The sequence below is a fragment of the Penicillium psychrosexuale genome (genome assembly GCF_028828465.1).
Source record: "Penicillium psychrosexuale strain IBT 29551 chromosome Unknown utg000004l, whole genome shotgun sequence".
Taxonomy (NCBI): domain Eukaryota; kingdom Fungi; phylum Ascomycota; class Eurotiomycetes; order Eurotiales; family Aspergillaceae; genus Penicillium; species Penicillium psychrosexuale.
In genome coordinates this window covers 475,651-491,241 of record NW_026643189.1, presented here as the reverse complement: position 1 = coordinate 491,241, position 15,591 = coordinate 475,651, and the positions used below count along the sequence as shown (strand labels likewise).

Sequence of the window (15,591 nt, the reverse complement as noted above, 5' to 3'; positions counted from 1 at the left end):
ACACGAAGAATTGTGTTCATTGGTAATCAAATTGATCTCGTCGTGTATTTTCAAATTGAAAGGTAAACAGCTCTATGATAGTGGGACGCACGTGACTGGAAGCTATCACAATTATTCTTCACGTGACAATGACATAACCGCATTCCCATTTAGGGAAGAAAGCAACTTCAAGCGCTCATATCGACAACACAACACCTTCCATTCAATCGTCCTTCGCATCCATCACAGACAGTCAAAATGGCTGATGTAGGTGGCTGGAGCACCATCGAGTCAGACGAGGTACCATCAACCCTACTATCCATCCAAAGCAGCATAGTAACCCAAGCTAGGGTCTCTTCACCTCTCTGATCGAAACACTTGGAGTAAAAGACACGCAATTCGAAGAGCTCATCTCCCTAGATGCAGACACGATACGGGCACTAGGGTAAGCAACACAAACCTCCCAAACCCCGCAATTCCAATAAAATACCCCACAACCAAAACCAGTCCACAAAACTAACCCCAAACAGCACAGTCTACGGCGTAATCTTCCTCTTCAAATGGACCCGCGAAGCTTCCGGCGCACGCGCCGAAGCCCCCTAGACGGAACCTACGACCCCGCCGCAACAGACAAGCTCTTCTTCGCGGCGCAGACGATCCAAAACGCCTGCGGCACGCAAGCGATCCTCTCCGTAATCCTCAACCACGACGACCCAGCATCGCCACAGCCAGCAATCGAGCTCGGTGACGAGCTGCGCTCCTTCAAAGACTTCACAACGGGGTTCCCGCCCGAGCTGCGCGGCGAGGCGCTGTCGAACTCGGAAGCGATCCGCAGCGCGCACAATAGCTTCGCGCGCGCGAGCCCGTTCGCCGACGAGACGGCGCGTCCGCAGGACGACGAGAAGGGTGCGGACGTTTATCACTTCATTGCTTATACACCGGTCAATGGGACGTTGTATGAGTTGGATGGGCTGCAGCCGCATCCTATTAGCCATGGTCCGTGCGGCGCGGCTGAGTTTCCCGAGAGGGTTATTGAGGTTCTGCAGAGGCGGATTGCGCGCTACCCGCCTGAGGAAACGCATTTTAATCTTATGGCTGTTGTGAGGGATCCGCGTGGGAGGGCGAGGGAGATTGGGGATGTGGAGACGCTGGAGAGGGAGGAGAGGAAGAGGGCGGCGTGGCAGTGGGAGAATACGCTCAGACGGTGTAATTTTGTTGGGTTTATTGGGGGAGGTTTTGAAGGGGGTTGTCGGGGTTAAGGAGAAGGATCCGGAGGGGAAGGCTTATGGGGAGTGGGTTGAGGGTGCGAAGAAGGAGACGAGGAAGAAGCTTGAGATGCGGAGGTAGGGTTGGATGTTGGCTGCTTATCTACAATGGCATTTCAGATACCCTAGAGATGATTGGAAATGATGTAAGACAAGATATGGTATTCGATGATGATGTTGAAACCCCAACGCTATTGTGTAGTAGATACATGTAGGTGTGATAAGTCACCGATTGACGCAGTGCTATGTACTGGCGTCCACTCTGTAATTCATGATATGTATGAACAAGTCTCCGTCAAGATTATCGTAAGTTCTCCTCCTAGTATGTGACAAGCCGCGACTTTATGTGCTCCAGTAAAGGCGCGGGCAGTTCCTCTGGTTTGATCAGATTCAGTGACAGCAGATCACCCCAGAAGAACATGACTCGGTCCTGTGCGTAAGCCAGGTAGTCAAAGTCCCCGTCATCTTCTTCTTCGATATCGACCACAGCCGGCGTCTTAGTGTCATCGTCATTGCCGTCGCTTGGCCCGTTACGAGCAGCGAGCATCTCAGCAATACCTTCTTCCATGCCAGGCACCTTGGCCTGGACGATACCCCAAGCTACCCACTGCGCGGAGTTCATCGCCCGCCACATCCGGGTCTGCTTCATGAGGAATCGTACCTCGGCGTCGAGTTCAGCCTCTTTAGACTGCTCATTTTGGGAAAGCCGAGAGCTGGGTCTATCCGAACCCTCGTCCAAGTCCAATGGTGCGAGCGCAACAGGAGGGCGAGCGCGAATGGTCGGCGAGGATAGAGGTGAGATAAGTCCGCCTGCGCTGGAAGGTCGGTGGGTGAGGTAGGTCGACACGAAATGGTACTGCTCCTCTGATGTTGGGTAGTTGCGGTTGTTGCAAGCCCATGAGCGCTCTTCGTCGTGGTAGTTGTAACACCACTCGGTCTGTTGTGGTTAGCATCCATTTAAATTAGTAGTTGGGTTAGACTTACAAAGTGGTTGGCGAACTCGAGTCCAGGTGTATTGGCCGAAGAGTACTCAAAGTCGATGACGATCAGCTGTTTATGTTCATTTGCAGGCAAAAGCAGCGGTGACTCTGTGGCCGGCTCCATGCGAAGTAGATTGCCATATTGAGTCTAAACAAGTCAGTAAAATTCCCAGGAAGGTGCACTTGGAAGAGATGAACTTACATCATTATGCGCAAACACTAGCTGTCGCTTGATCTCGGCCATTCCACCAGAGCTGTTAACCAGCCAAAGTCGGTAGTTATCCACGGCTTTGCGGAACACGTCCCACATTACGCCGCAGACATAGCCGCGGCGACGCCATGGTTCCGATGCGGCTTTGGCCTCGTTTTGAGGGGATTCGATTTCTTTATCCAGCCAGTTCATCACTTGCTCGCAACGGTCCACCCATTTATCCCAGTTCTTGAAGATCATAGGTCCGCCTTCGCGTTCTTCTTCAAGAAGTTCAACGCCATCATGCAATTCTCTCATCCGCTTGGCAACCTGCCTCGCCGTTTCAGGCATCCGCAGCTCCTTGGGAGTGAGTGGGCGAGCCTCAAAGTACTCTTCGAACCGGCCATTAGTGAAGGTTCCGAGAATGCGTGGGCCAATATTCTTCTTTCCGAGACGACGAAGAATTTGCAGCTCATTCTCTCGGTCGATTAGATGATCGACTTGAGGACCGTAGATACGCAAGAGAAGCTTCCTGTAATCCAATTAGATGTGTCTCCAAGCGAGGGGGGAAATTCGTTGCTTACGGTGGGCGCTTCCTTGAAACCAGACTGTTGCTATCGGTCTTTGAAGGAGGCAGATTCTTGGGCGGCGCAACTACATACACGGCGTTCGTGAGGGCACCGCTGAGCCTGACCACTTCAATCTCTGACGCCAAATCCGCGGGAACCCTGCGCCAGCCCTTCAGCTGCAGAGTGTGTACAAGACGTACGATCTCGGACTTGAAAACCACCCAAGCCTCGGCATCCTTTCCTTGTTTCACACTCGCGCTGGAGTCAGTGTTCTCTTCTACTGCAGCGCCACCGGTGTACGCAAGCGTCTTTGTATTATCCAGGGAAGCTTCCACGCTTGGCGGGGCCCCGTCGGCATCTGTGAGTTCAGACTCGGAGGCCGAGCCTCTTCTCAAGCCTCTAAGACGATGCCGAGACTGCCGTTTGACAGGTTGTCTGTGGGAGCCCAGTGCACTTCTAGGTCGGGCAGTCGCATATTGGAGGAGGATTCTTTCCAGTTTATCCAGGGAAAAGGTGTTCTCCGAGGTGTTCGAGGTGTTCGAGCTAGGTCTTTCTAAAACGGCGTTCTCTTCGGTTGACTCGTTCTCGTTTGTCGCATGGGAGGTTGCTTCGGCTTTGCGTACTTTACGATTCTGTCGTCTGGCTTTCTCATGGTGTAGCCATTCGTATACTTGCTGGAATAGACCTTGGGAATCTTCCTCGGATCTGGGGTGTTCTTGGTCCTCGCGAAGTATGAGAGTCGAAAGATCATCCAGAGAAGGCATGATGAATAGTTGCGTAATGGGCTTTGGGGCAATTCTGTCTGGCGGGGAGCCGACAACGGTTCCACTTGCGTGCAAGCCTTGGTCAAATTGATATCCGAGCCGTAGATGAATCTGTTGGGAATTAGTATGGTTAGGATTAAAGAAGGCCAATGGTTCGAGTGCTGCTGGAGCGAGAGTCGAGTCGAATTACAAGAAAGGGGGCAAGGTGTACTTGAAAGAACACAGAGCGATACGGTGGGATTCCTTATCTACACGAGAGTCGCACACGGAACGTGCGAGAAAGGGGACGGGAGCCCTACCTGTGAGTTGAGAATGGTATGTGCACGTGTAAGCCAAGACACGGAGGCTCAATGGCTTATCTTTGGCGCACGCGACCAGTTGCGAAATCGGATTCTAGCCGACAAGTGTCCAGTCGAAATGATTCAGGGGAGAGGTGGAAATTAATTGGACCCCTTAAAACCACGGGTGGACAAGCGAACGGAGACGTCAAGTCAATCGGATGCGGTCCCTGGAATGCTACCACAGATCCAAAGTGACGAAACCTGGGGAATTCAATGTTAAAAAGTACAGCGTCAACGGAGACCAGAACGAAAGAAAATGCCGTGTCTAGTCCCTGATGGTGGGGGAATATGTACAACATAAAAAAAAAAGCGGCGAAAAAAAACTGGATGCTTATTGCTCAGGTGACTGTTTGGTGCCTGGATAATCAGGCAGATAACCTGTTTCCATCTGTCTCGGGATATCCGGACTGAAGGGAACCAGTTGGAAACATCAATGATTGATGTCGATGACAATGAAGGTACGTTGATCCCATACGTCAATAGCAAGAAATAGAATCCGCGGATCATTTTCCTAATCAGGGAACACCTTACAAAGCCATCCTTATTCAAAGTCGTCCTCTGCCGTCGACCTTCTGGACCTCTATCTGTGTCTGTGGGAGTGCTACACGATCAAGTCGGCCAGCAAAATACGCTTGGAAGAGGAGCATCGCTTCCTACAAGACTCGAACGGATGGTTGGTGAGAGAAAATGAAAAGTTTCAATAGTGCTGCAATCATTAAGAACTGCTGCTGTGGGGTCATCGTCAGGCTTTTGTGTCTATACACCAGGGTGTTCTCGGAACACTACAGAATAGTGACAGACCCTCGTATCAGATAAGTGAGCTACAATGATACCTTGCAGGAGTAAATTAAACAAGCTATCTTCATCTGGCCAAATTCTTGGCTATCGTATAATAGTAAAAGAACATGGTCTGACCGGTCTTCAACGGGTAGAGTAGGTGCGGGCATTCCCTACACCTTACCAATGTACATTTTTAGGGAATAAGATCATTCCCCGTTTGCTTTTACGTAGATCAGGAGCTACCATCACTGGGTAACATAGCCTTACGGTCGTGGTCAAGACCCTTCTTGGACTTTGTTTTTCTTTTATTTTTTTCCGATAAGCTTTCTATAACCTAGGAGCTAGGTATACTGACCTCTATATATAGACTCTATGAAACCACTCAATCTTCCTGGATTCTTACCTTCAGAAACTGTCTTTTATCGTAGCTGTACTTCCTGTATATGAATAATGAGACAAATTGATCGAATTGGTTAGTTGGATTATCTTTGATACTTAGTACTGGCGCTGATATCGGCATTTTTCCTTTCTAAGCGGGTGGCTTGGATAGAACTCCGGCTCAGTAAGCTCAGTACAGAAACCAGAGAGGTTCTCAAAGAGTATCCGTTCTTTCTTCTGCGAGTTGAGTCAATATTGGGCAAATTACGAAGGATACATTATCAGATAAGTGACATCCTCTTGCAGCATTCCAAGGTTCTACAGTAGTTAGTTACAGTGACTGTTCATAAGTTTTAACACCCCCTAGCCCCACACCCTTAGATTATGTAATATTCTGCCAGTCTAAAACTCCATAAATTGAAACTAGTATCTACTAATATGGTATATACCACCCCTGACTGTCAATGATAGCCTGTACTCGGTGAAGTATTGTCTCAGAGATGCTTTAGATGCTTTAAACCAATCATTTCCCATGCTTGCTGCGCATTTTGTACGGCGGTGTAGACTGTATAGGAAGGCGGTATATGGGTGGGGCTTTATGGGGGTGTTAAAACTTATGAACAGTCACTGTAACTACATGTAGTTATCTGTCGACGTCAACATTGTCCTTACATCAGCGCTGCTCGGAGGTTGACTTCTAAGGTCAACGATCTGAATATCTTCGCGACACCATATCCAATACAACTCAAAGCTCGACAGGCTAGCCCATATATCAACTTCATAATGGATAAACCACAGGATACGGAAGGCACGATGGGAGGGACACGAACGTCGACTCTCGCCCAGGTTCGTCCATAATCCTCTGGCCCTTTTCCCCTACAGACACATGATCTAACATGATTCGATTCGATCGATTCTAGGCAAACCTGTCAAGCGGTTCTAACCTCAGCGATTCGACCTCTGCTTCTGGCGGCTCAAAGACCACTGTAAACACGTCCCCACCCCAATCATCTTGCCGGCCATTTCTAGGAGAATCGCACGATCTTTTCGTACCCCCAGACGCAAGAATACTTCGCCCGCGCTCTCTGGAGGATATCTACGACGAAATTAAAGAGTTGAAGGCCGAATTTGACAAGAACACCCTCGACGCGCCTAACCCCCGACCATCACAATACATCTGGGTCCACAAAATCCCGCAACACCTCTTCGCCGAGATCGAAAGAGACACTGAACTCTTCCCAGGTGTTCGAACTACAGTCGCTCACGCCGAGTCCGCTGTGTTATTGAAAATAATGCCGGGCAGACAGCACGAACGTATAATCTGCAATTTCAGCACTATCGTTCTTGGCCATCTCAATTCTATGGGCTTGTGGTTGCAAAATGGAGATTTCACCGGCCAAGGCTCAGAACGAACGCCCGGAGTTGCATGCAGCAAGGAGCCAGATTGGGCACTCGGTCCGTACGACGCCCGTGTCGATTCGGCCGCCGACGAGTATCCATCCCTCGTGCTTGAGGTTGGGGCTTCTGAGCCCTCGGACGCACTCCGCCGGGATGCCCATTGGTGGTATGCAAATACCCACCAAGAAACCAAACTCGTCGTATTGATCGACGTGACAATCGACGATCCGTACCGCGTCGATTTTGAGGTTTGGACTGAGGTTATTAACCAGTCCCTTGTCCATTCAACCCGAAATGGTCCGGCAAGAGTCCTTCGATGCACCCAGAGAGCGTCGTTTGAGAACGGGGTGGTGACAGGCGCCCCTTTGATCCTTGATTTCCCCACTCTCATGCACCGAGCGCCGGCGGTCGGCGAGCACGACATTGTTTTAGGGGCTGCGGATTTAGCGATTATCGGTGCACGACGGCGGCCCGCTCCCCGGTGACCACCCAGTGGACTCCAGTTAAACAAACAAACTTCATACCTGGCTCCCCTCGCCTCTCACTTCATGAGGGAGCCAGCATACTAGAAGTGAGAGCAAACACTGACTTCTCACCCTCACTTTGACCCCTCCCTATTTGTTACTCCTCTTTCATCCCTTCTGCCTTTCCTTCTTTCATCAATACTCCTCCGTCCTCAACTTCGTCACTTCATCAACTCTCATCCGCCGCATGGTGCCCCAGTCGTGCGTGCATCGCTTCACCAGTTTCTGCACTGTCACTACTGCACAACATCTCAGGTGCAAATCGTCGACCGCTGGTATCGTATATCTCAAGCATATGATACTGTTGAGTCCGGGTGGGCAGCCTCTCGATCTGGCACTTAGGGAAATGAGGTAAGACTCCTTAATAGCCAAGATGAAAGAGTCGCTCTCACAGATATACCGCCTTAGTATTGTCCATAAGGACCCGGCGCCGCGGAATTGGTTCTACAATCCAGAAAGCAAAAAGGTTGTCTTTTTTGACTTCGAAAGGGCTGAAATCCTTAGTTTGCGGCCGATTCTGGGAGCAATCTCACCAAATCGCAAACGAAAATGGATATCCCGTGATGGGCTTGATAAAGCGCTGTTCGAGACAAGGTTTGCGAGAGAAATAAATAGGGCGGTGCAGGATCGCTGAAAAGTCCCTTAGCTGAGACGCGATAATCTTCAGAATCCAGATTTTGGGTCCTCAATCTGATCACAATTCGTCTTGTAATGTCATTTTCGAAGATCTCTTTCCGTATATCGGAAATGCTACCTATGAACACCATATGGCCACGGGTTTGGTGTTTGCACTGAGGATATTCGGATGTGTTCAAAATAGAAATCTTTGGTAGAGAACTCGAGATGGATAAAAGGCTGTGGGTGAATGATGGATGCAGGTCGCAAGCCCATCCCTTGTTATATATGGCTCTGTTACACTAATTCCAAAACGGCAAGAGAGCTGCCTAAAATGCCCAAAGTCGACAGTATCAGGCATTACTTCGAAGAATTCAAATAACTCATATCCTGCATTGCTCAAGGCTTCTTTGCCATCGTCTTAGCAGCTCTTCAATGGCAGTATCATCATCGCTGATATAGAAGCGTTGGAGACGATCTCCACTGAAGGATCCGTACTATGGCCCTAGTCTGAGTCGATGTTATATCTTCCGCTTTCAGGGAATCGAAACCGGGCAGCTACATGATGTTGGGATTCTCTCATTACACTACATAATTTGGTATATCAAGACAACAATGATATGGAAAGAAATAGACATTGACTCCCATTATCTTCAAGGTATTTCCAGCGGGCGTTTTCAGATGAAACAGAACTCGTCATCCTTCTCCAAGATTTGGCCTCCAAGCAATTCAGTAGAGCAGTGGGCATGTGAACTCAGAGAACTCGGTAGCCCTTCACTTCATTCATAACGGTTGCTCATCAAGGTTGCGGGGATTGGCATGCACGATAATTGAGTGGTGGTCTTCTAGGAGAGGCGTTTTGGCATCCCAACCATGGACGTTGTACCGATACATGACTTTGTCACCAAGGGGCTCATCCTCTCGAGGCCATCTGATAAGAATCCAACCACGCTTTTTCCCATGACGGAGTATGTAGACTGGGAAGACCTTTTTGATTTTGTGGGCCGTGTTGAAGTCGTAGTCAAGATGGTTAATGTCGACGACAATGTAGGTGCGGCTATGCCATACATCAACAGCGACAGGCAGAACCCGCGGGTCATCTTCCCAGCCAGGAAAAACCGCGCTGATAACTCCGTTGGCTGAGGCGCGATAGTCTTGAGAATCCAGATGCTTAGTTCTCACTTTGAGCACGATTCGTTTCGCAGTGTCACTCCCCAAGATCTCATTTCGTATGTCAGAAAGGCTGCCTATGGTCGCCATGCTCCAGACTTTGGTATTTGCACTGAGGGATGATAAATTTCGATGTGTTCGAATGTCGGGATCTGGAGATGGAGATGAGAACTCGAGTTAGATAAAAGAGAATCATTGATGGGAAATGAAACCATGCCTAGATGGGTTGTATTGTGTGCTTGCTGTGTATAAAGGAAGATCAAACAAGGTAGGGAGTAGGTCCTAATAGTTTGTTGAGCGAAGCTCAGCAAAATCAACTGAGGCAAAAACGGTCTCAACAATTATATGTCGCAAAAGCATCAACAATACTAATCCTAATACGGCAGGATAGATGCCTAAAATGCCCCTTACTTTGTTCTGTGCATGTGCAAGGGTATAGTAATTGATTGTATCGCGAGCAAATAGGAACTAAGGGAATGAATCTATGAGTGCTTCGCACATTTGCCTGCTTATACAAGTCGTGGGGCTTACACTTTTTCCCATTTTCAATGATACCATAACATAGGGGAAAATATATAACATCTGTGATATCATCTGGAAGCAGATAAATCCTATATCGTCAAGGACAGAGGCCGACTACTCTTGTAGTAAGTTGAGTTAGTTAGTCTTCATAATCTTTGTCATCCAACTGCATAACTATTTAGCACAATAATAATGCAAGCGAGTGGATCTTGCCTTCCCGGGCTTCCATCACGATTATTCGGTCATGTCAACAATGGCCTGGACTCTAGTCGCTACGATCCTTCCACTTCTTCTTTTCTATCTCTGGAGAAAAATTACATATTGCCGAACGGAACAGTATGCCTGGTTGCCCCAGCTTCCACCATCGCTACTATGGGGGCATTTGTCCACGCTCGACAAACTCATGAAGACAAATCGACCAAACATCCACATCGGTCGGTTAAAGCGTATTTACCAAGGAATATAAAACTGACTGTAATTGATAGACGAAACTCTCAAAGCTATGCATGATTCTCTCGGCAAGCCGGCGCTATTTGTTGTCGATTTGCGACCAGTGAGCCATCCTATGTGCGTGATCTGCGATCATGATGTTGCAGAGCAAGTAGCGAAAAGCTCCAAGCTGTTTCCGTACAGTCCGCCAAAATCACCCACGTCTCGCTGGTATAGTGACATGATGGGCCCACTCTCGATTGTTCTTGCAGAGGTAGGTTGAAGGTCGAGGTACATCTAGACTACACTAACTGGAGTCAGAACGAAGAGTGGAAAAGCCTTCGCAAACAGTTCAACCCGGGATTTGCCCATAAGCACCTCATCAGTCTGCTGCCATGTATTCTGGACAAGACGCAGCTTTTCTTGACGAAGCTCGACCATTATGCGAGCACTAATGAGGAGTTCCTACTGGATGAACTATGTACGAATTTGACATTTGACATTATCGGCGCCGTCACCATGGACATTGATCTGGATGCTCAACTCGGAGAAGAGAACCAAAGTGCAATCGTTCGACTCTTCCGCAAACTAGGCTCAACCTATCGTTCCGGCCACAGCGGATGGAAATTATTACTTCCTCTCCAGAGAAAGTTGCTTTCTCGCCAACTTGGTGCGCAGATCAAAGAGCGTATCAAGGAAAAGTTTGAGGAGCAGTCAACTTCACAAAATCTGTCTCGCAGTGTCCTTGCTCTAAGTCTAGTCGAAACGCAAGAGTTAACGCCCGAAGTTTTAGACCGGACTTGCGATCAACTCAAGACTTTTCTATTTGCCGGTCATGATACAACAAGCATTTTGTTACAATGGACATTCTACGAGCTAGCTCGAACCCCGCATGCCTTGCGCCGTGTTTGCATGGAACTGGACGAGATATTCGGTCCTGATACGCACCCGACTCACATTCGAAATCAAATCTTAGAACACGGAGAGAATGTTCTCCAAAGAATGACCTACACCTCTGCCGTTATCAAGGAAATTCTTCGGCTGTACCCACCAGCTGCGACAGCGCGATTTTCCACCCCAAACACTGGGCTGAGCGTTCGATTACCGAATGGTGAAGATAAGTGTCTAGATGGTTTGATGCTATACAACTGCCAGAAGCTTATACAGCGTGACCAAGCTGTGTACGGTGACAAAAGCGATGAGTTTATTCCCCAACGCTGGTTGGAAACAGGCTCTATACCGGCCAGTGCTTGGCGGCCTTTTGAGCGTGGTCCCCGCAACTGTATTGGACAAGAGCTGGCGAACATCGAAGCACTTGTGATTCTCGCATGTGCCGCACGGCGATATAATTGGGAGAAAGTAGGACTTGGGTCAACCAAGAGGGATGAGTCAGGTGCGCCAATTAAAAAAGAAAACGGACAATACGAAGTCGAGTCCGAGCTGTATAATGTAAGTACTCAGCGGACCTGCAGGTCTAGGCCTTGAGAAGTGATATGCGTTACTAACAAGTTCAGACACTGGAGATCACCTCCAAGCCAGTGGATGGAATGAGGATGCGGGTGAAAATAGCAACATAGAATCCAATAGAACAGCGTTCTATATTGGTCAGAATGCAGACTTCTAAATTTATGAAGCCTCATATGTAATACATATGTTCAGAAGACCGGTGTGGAAAATCTACAGCGTATTTTCCCACTAGGCTACATCTGTCCTACCTCATATTTGGCAGAACGCGCTCTTTGGCAATATCCAGAATTCTTATGAAGAGCGACAGCTGGGCATCTTCTGAGACATTTACTGCAGCCAAGGGCTACTGCCCAGATGTCAGATGTCAGTCAAGCGGAGAAACAGACCCGTTGGGCTGAAAAGACAAACCAATAGTCAAGGCTGTCAGGCGACTATCGTCATTATAGGGGTTTTTTCCCTGAGACAGCCAAAGAGCTACTCCGTATAGACGGTGTGGATTAAACACTCAATAGTAAAGTATTCTGAAAATCTATAGATAGATGTTGTCTCGTGACCACAAAGCAAGGGACAATTGCAGAGGACGAACATCGCTTAGGCAAATAAACCAAGATGCTATTCACGAAGAGAGGCTCAGCACAGAAATACACGCCACTATACTCGGTACCATATACGAGACTTTTGCACCTCTCCTCCCCGGACGGAGATCGGCTACGCCGATCACTCCTCACGCCAAGCAGTCGGGATTCTAATTCGAGTCGATGGAGTGAAACATGATCACTCAGACCTCGCAGACAGGGCTTTCCGAACCCGAATCCATAATTAGGGGGTGTTGATGTCGTCGGTGGCACGATATTGCAGGCAAAATATTTATTCCCTATAAAAGTGCCGATTCTCACGACTCACCTTGAATATATTTTCATACAATTCTCCCTCTTCCACCATCAATCACCAAATCACCAACTCAAATCCCAAGATGAAGTTCACTGCCGCAATCGTCGCTGCCCTGGCGGGAACCAGCACCGCCTTGTTTACCAAGGACCAGCGTATGCACCTCCAATCCCAATTCCGACTCTATACTCAACGTTGAAACTAACAATTTTCCCAACAATAGCCTGGGGTAAACGCGACTACGCCTGCGTAAACGTCTACCAAGGCATCCCCGACAATTCAACCGTCACCGCCGGCCAAACCGTGCGCGTCCGCTTCAACCGCAAGCCCACCGGCCGCTGCCCGGACCCGTTGACCCAGTACCCCGGCGACGCCTACAACGTCTGGCTGTACAATAACCCCGTGCGCCACCTGGACACCATCTCCTTCAACCAGTCTATCCGGATCGCGAGTGGTATTAATGAGACTGCCGGTGCTGTGGATGTTACTATTCCCAAGAACTTGCCCGCCGTCGAGGATGCCTCGCTTTGGTACTTGAGAATCGGCACTTCGCTTCCGACTGCGCCGCAGGTATGTTTTTTTCTTTTTTTTTTTTGCTTTGTTTTGTTTATCTTCAGGGGCTAATTGGTTATGCAGATGCCTACCTTGTTCAACGCTGCTGGGCCTTTCACGGTTATTTCTGCATAGATTATGGAGTACTTCGGCTCGGTTTAGAACTTGATTGGAGAGGCGGTATGGACAGGACAGGAGATCATTGGAAAATATGTATATTTAGTTGGGTTTCAGGCTTTTGCCTGATGAGAAGACACTATAAATAATTTCGTTCCCGGCTCGGGATGCACATGCAAGATTCCGTATCGTCATCACATCACAATCATCTAATTACGGAAAGAGACACTGAAGACCTGGTAGCCACTGGTAGGTCTAGCTTTGCGGCTTTCAGCATCCAAGTGCCCGTGTTTGTCAATATCAATGTATTGCCCCTTCTCCACAAACTGCATGGTATAGCCAAGGCCACCACCTAAGAAGGTAAAGTGCACTTGGGCGGCCTTGGCACCGTGGCTTTTGGGAAGCAGAACACCACCGGGACCCACCCATCGACCATCCAGTGCGCTGGAGATGGTAAATGTATGGCTTTCCTCGTCATTGTTGTAATGGATCACCCAGCGCTGCGCTTTATTGTTGTGCTGGGGACTTGCGGGGCTGGACACAAGGCTGTTGCCTCTGGCCGGATTCGTGAGGGCAGCTCCATTCTTCTCAAAGGTTAAGTATCGGCCCTCAGTGAGGTAGCCAACTACCTCTTTGAAACCTTCTTCAAACCACAGGGTATTGACATCCGTTGCGTTGCTCTGTTCTCCATAGGGAACATCCGGACGCGTCTGCTTGTAGCGAGCCTGGCAGTTAGATGTACCGGTGTACTCGCCCTTGGCGTTGGTATCCACGGTCCCGGCATCAGGGAGACTGGGGAGAGAGTAGTCTGGATTGTGCAAATCAAGCGCGTTGACTAGATTAGACATGTGCGTGCGTCTCCATACAACCATTTGATCAGTTGTGATATTTTCGTATCCCCGTGCAGTCAACCATTCCTCAACGAAGAGAATCTGAGAGTTGTGGTCTGCCCGCTCGGTGAACACACGGTTTCCGCGGGTCCAGGGGGAGATCATATAGAATGGTACTCGGAAGCCAGGTCCCGTAAAGATATCCGAGAACATACCCAAGGGGTCCTGCATCCACTCTCCCGGGGTGTCCTTAGGGGAATGGAAGGGGGTGACATGGTCGCCAAAGCCACCAGTCTCATCATAGCTGATCATCAGAAGGGTCGAGCTGTACTTCGGGCTACTGGTGACGGCGTCGACGACCTTCTTCTGAAGCCAGCCTCCATCTTTCGGCATGTACGGCGGGTGCTCCGACAGCTCCGCCGGCCCAACAATGAAACTGACCTCGGGCAATGTGCCGTTGGCGGCAGCCTGGTAGAAGGAATCAAGGCCAACAAACGACATACCCTTTTTAGCCAGAGGACTATTTTGCGGGGCAGTTTGAAATTGGTCGAACCAAGCCAGAGGGTTGTCGTCAAAGTTGTTTGTGTCTTGGTAGAGTTGCCAAGAGACTCCTGCCTCTTCATAAAAGTCATAGACGGTCTTCCACTTGAGTGGGTAGCAGTTGATGCCGTTGTCATCACAGCCTATAATTTGGTCAGATCAAAACTAAATCATATTAATAGAAGAGAGCCGACGATACATACCTGGTACCTCATTGTTGTCAATATACACACCTCCCTGGTCCTTGCTCTGGGGACTACCAGGAACGTTGATGGAGCCGCTGACCAAAGTAACCCGATTAGGATTCGTGGCAGTGATTTGACTTTCCTGTTTGTAGATTAGTCTCCAATTTTTGGAATCAAGTCTGGCCACGCACCTGATACATATCTCCCGATGTCCAACCTTCAGCAATAGCAAATTGAACTGGAATATCCTGCCGCTTCAAATACCCCCAGCTCCAGGGTGTGTTGTTTGTCACCCAGTGATTGTTCAACCCATAGTTGAGAGATTGCTGGTTCTCCTCGTAGCTGTTGCTACCCGCAGTCATGCACTGAATCGCATCATTCCAGTCGCCGCCTTGATATCCAAGATACCAGGGTAGTAAGGTCTTGGTCTTGTTTGATTGGGCCGGCTCGACTAATCTGACCAGGAATGTTAGAACTAGCTTCTCCCTTAGAGGCGGCACTTACTGATTCCAGACCGAGTTTCCGTCTGGGTTGACCTGGACATTGGGATCATTGAATCCCCGGACTCCAGGCATAGTGCCGAAGTACTGTGATTTAGTGAGCACGGTGTCAATGTTCCATAGTGCAGACAAAACGTACCGTGTCCCACGAGCGATTCTCCTGCATGAAGATGACGACATGTTCGATGTCTTTTAGAGATCCACCAGACACGAGTCCTGTTCCCAGGGCTATCGCGACCGCGATAGACGCTGGCAATTTGAAAGCCATGATGCTGTAATTGCAGAAGAAAATGAAGGGGAAGAATTAAGCTGAGAGAAGACTCGGCTACTTATGTGCCCCCCCCCGAGTCGACGCTGCAGAGAGGGGAGAAATTCGAGAAGTACAGTTTCATGTGTATAGTGTATGTACATATTGATGCCCCCACACGCTTTGGTTACATCGTGGTTTCTTCATGGCAGACCGTTCAAAGGAAAGAACGAATCGGAATTGAGGAATTTGAATACAGGGATGGGCTGGCATTTGAGTGAAGCATGCCGATCATGCATAAACAATAATATACTAATATGCGTATACAACATGTTGTTAGTCGAGTGATGGACGAAAAGGT

At 48.9% G+C, this 15,591-nt stretch overlaps 7 protein-coding genes across 7 annotated transcripts; 4 read left to right on the top strand and 3 right to left on the bottom strand.

Moving 5' to 3' along the window:
- Positions 1-237: 237 nt before the first annotated feature.
- Positions 238-1,326, top strand: N7518_005993 (putative 26S proteasome-associated ubiquitin C-terminal hydrolase; the record flags this gene model as incomplete). Its single annotated transcript, XM_057186920.1, has 4 exons — positions 238-279; positions 330-424; positions 515-1,193; positions 1,222-1,326. 4 exons carry the CDS (start codon positions 238-240, stop codon positions 1,324-1,326), a joined length of 921 nt encoding a protein of 306 aa, XP_057038623.1.
- Positions 1,327-1,563: 237 nt separating this feature from the next.
- N7518_005992 (uncharacterized protein) lies at positions 1,564-3,747 on the bottom strand (the record flags this gene model as incomplete). Its single annotated transcript, XM_057186919.1, has 4 exons — positions 1,564-2,181; positions 2,229-2,372; positions 2,427-2,946; positions 2,999-3,747. The coding sequence occupies 4 exons, from the start codon at positions 3,745-3,747 to the stop codon at positions 1,564-1,566; spliced, it is 2,031 nt and encodes a 676-aa protein (XP_057038622.1).
- A 2,282-nt stretch (positions 3,748-6,029) lies between these two features.
- On the top strand, positions 6,030-7,129 carry N7518_005991 (uncharacterized protein; the record flags this gene model as incomplete). The annotated part of the gene is made up of 2 exons (XM_057186918.1): positions 6,030-6,092; positions 6,167-7,129. The coding sequence occupies 2 exons, from the start codon at positions 6,030-6,032 to the stop codon at positions 7,127-7,129; spliced, it is 1,026 nt and encodes a 341-aa protein (XP_057038621.1).
- Positions 7,130-8,566: 1,437 nt separating this feature from the next.
- On the bottom strand, positions 8,567-9,043 carry N7518_005990 (uncharacterized protein; the record flags this gene model as incomplete). Its single annotated transcript, XM_057186917.1, has 1 exon — positions 8,567-9,043. The coding sequence occupies one exon, from the start codon at positions 9,041-9,043 to the stop codon at positions 8,567-8,569; it is 477 nt and encodes a 158-aa protein (XP_057038620.1).
- A 685-nt stretch (positions 9,044-9,728) lies between these two features.
- N7518_005989 (cytochrome P450) lies at positions 9,729-11,481 on the top strand (the record flags this gene model as incomplete). The annotated part of the gene is made up of 4 exons (XM_057186916.1): positions 9,729-9,909; positions 9,961-10,178; positions 10,226-11,353; positions 11,419-11,481. 4 exons carry the CDS (start codon positions 9,729-9,731, stop codon positions 11,479-11,481), a joined length of 1,590 nt encoding a protein of 529 aa, XP_057038619.1.
- Positions 11,482-12,344: 863 nt separating this feature from the next.
- On the top strand, positions 12,345-12,946 carry N7518_005988 (uncharacterized protein; the record flags this gene model as incomplete). Its single annotated transcript, XM_057186915.1, has 3 exons — positions 12,345-12,414; positions 12,483-12,829; positions 12,896-12,946. The coding sequence occupies 3 exons, from the start codon at positions 12,345-12,347 to the stop codon at positions 12,944-12,946; spliced, it is 468 nt and encodes a 155-aa protein (XP_057038618.1).
- A 191-nt stretch (positions 12,947-13,137) lies between these two features.
- N7518_005987 (nonhemolytic phospholipases C family protein) lies at positions 13,138-15,251 on the bottom strand (the record flags this gene model as incomplete). The annotated part of the gene is made up of 5 exons (XM_057186914.1): positions 13,138-14,441; positions 14,502-14,625; positions 14,675-14,939; positions 14,988-15,070; positions 15,123-15,251. 5 exons carry the CDS (start codon positions 15,249-15,251, stop codon positions 13,138-13,140), a joined length of 1,905 nt encoding a protein of 634 aa, XP_057038617.1.
- Positions 15,252-15,591: the final 340 nt, after the last annotated feature.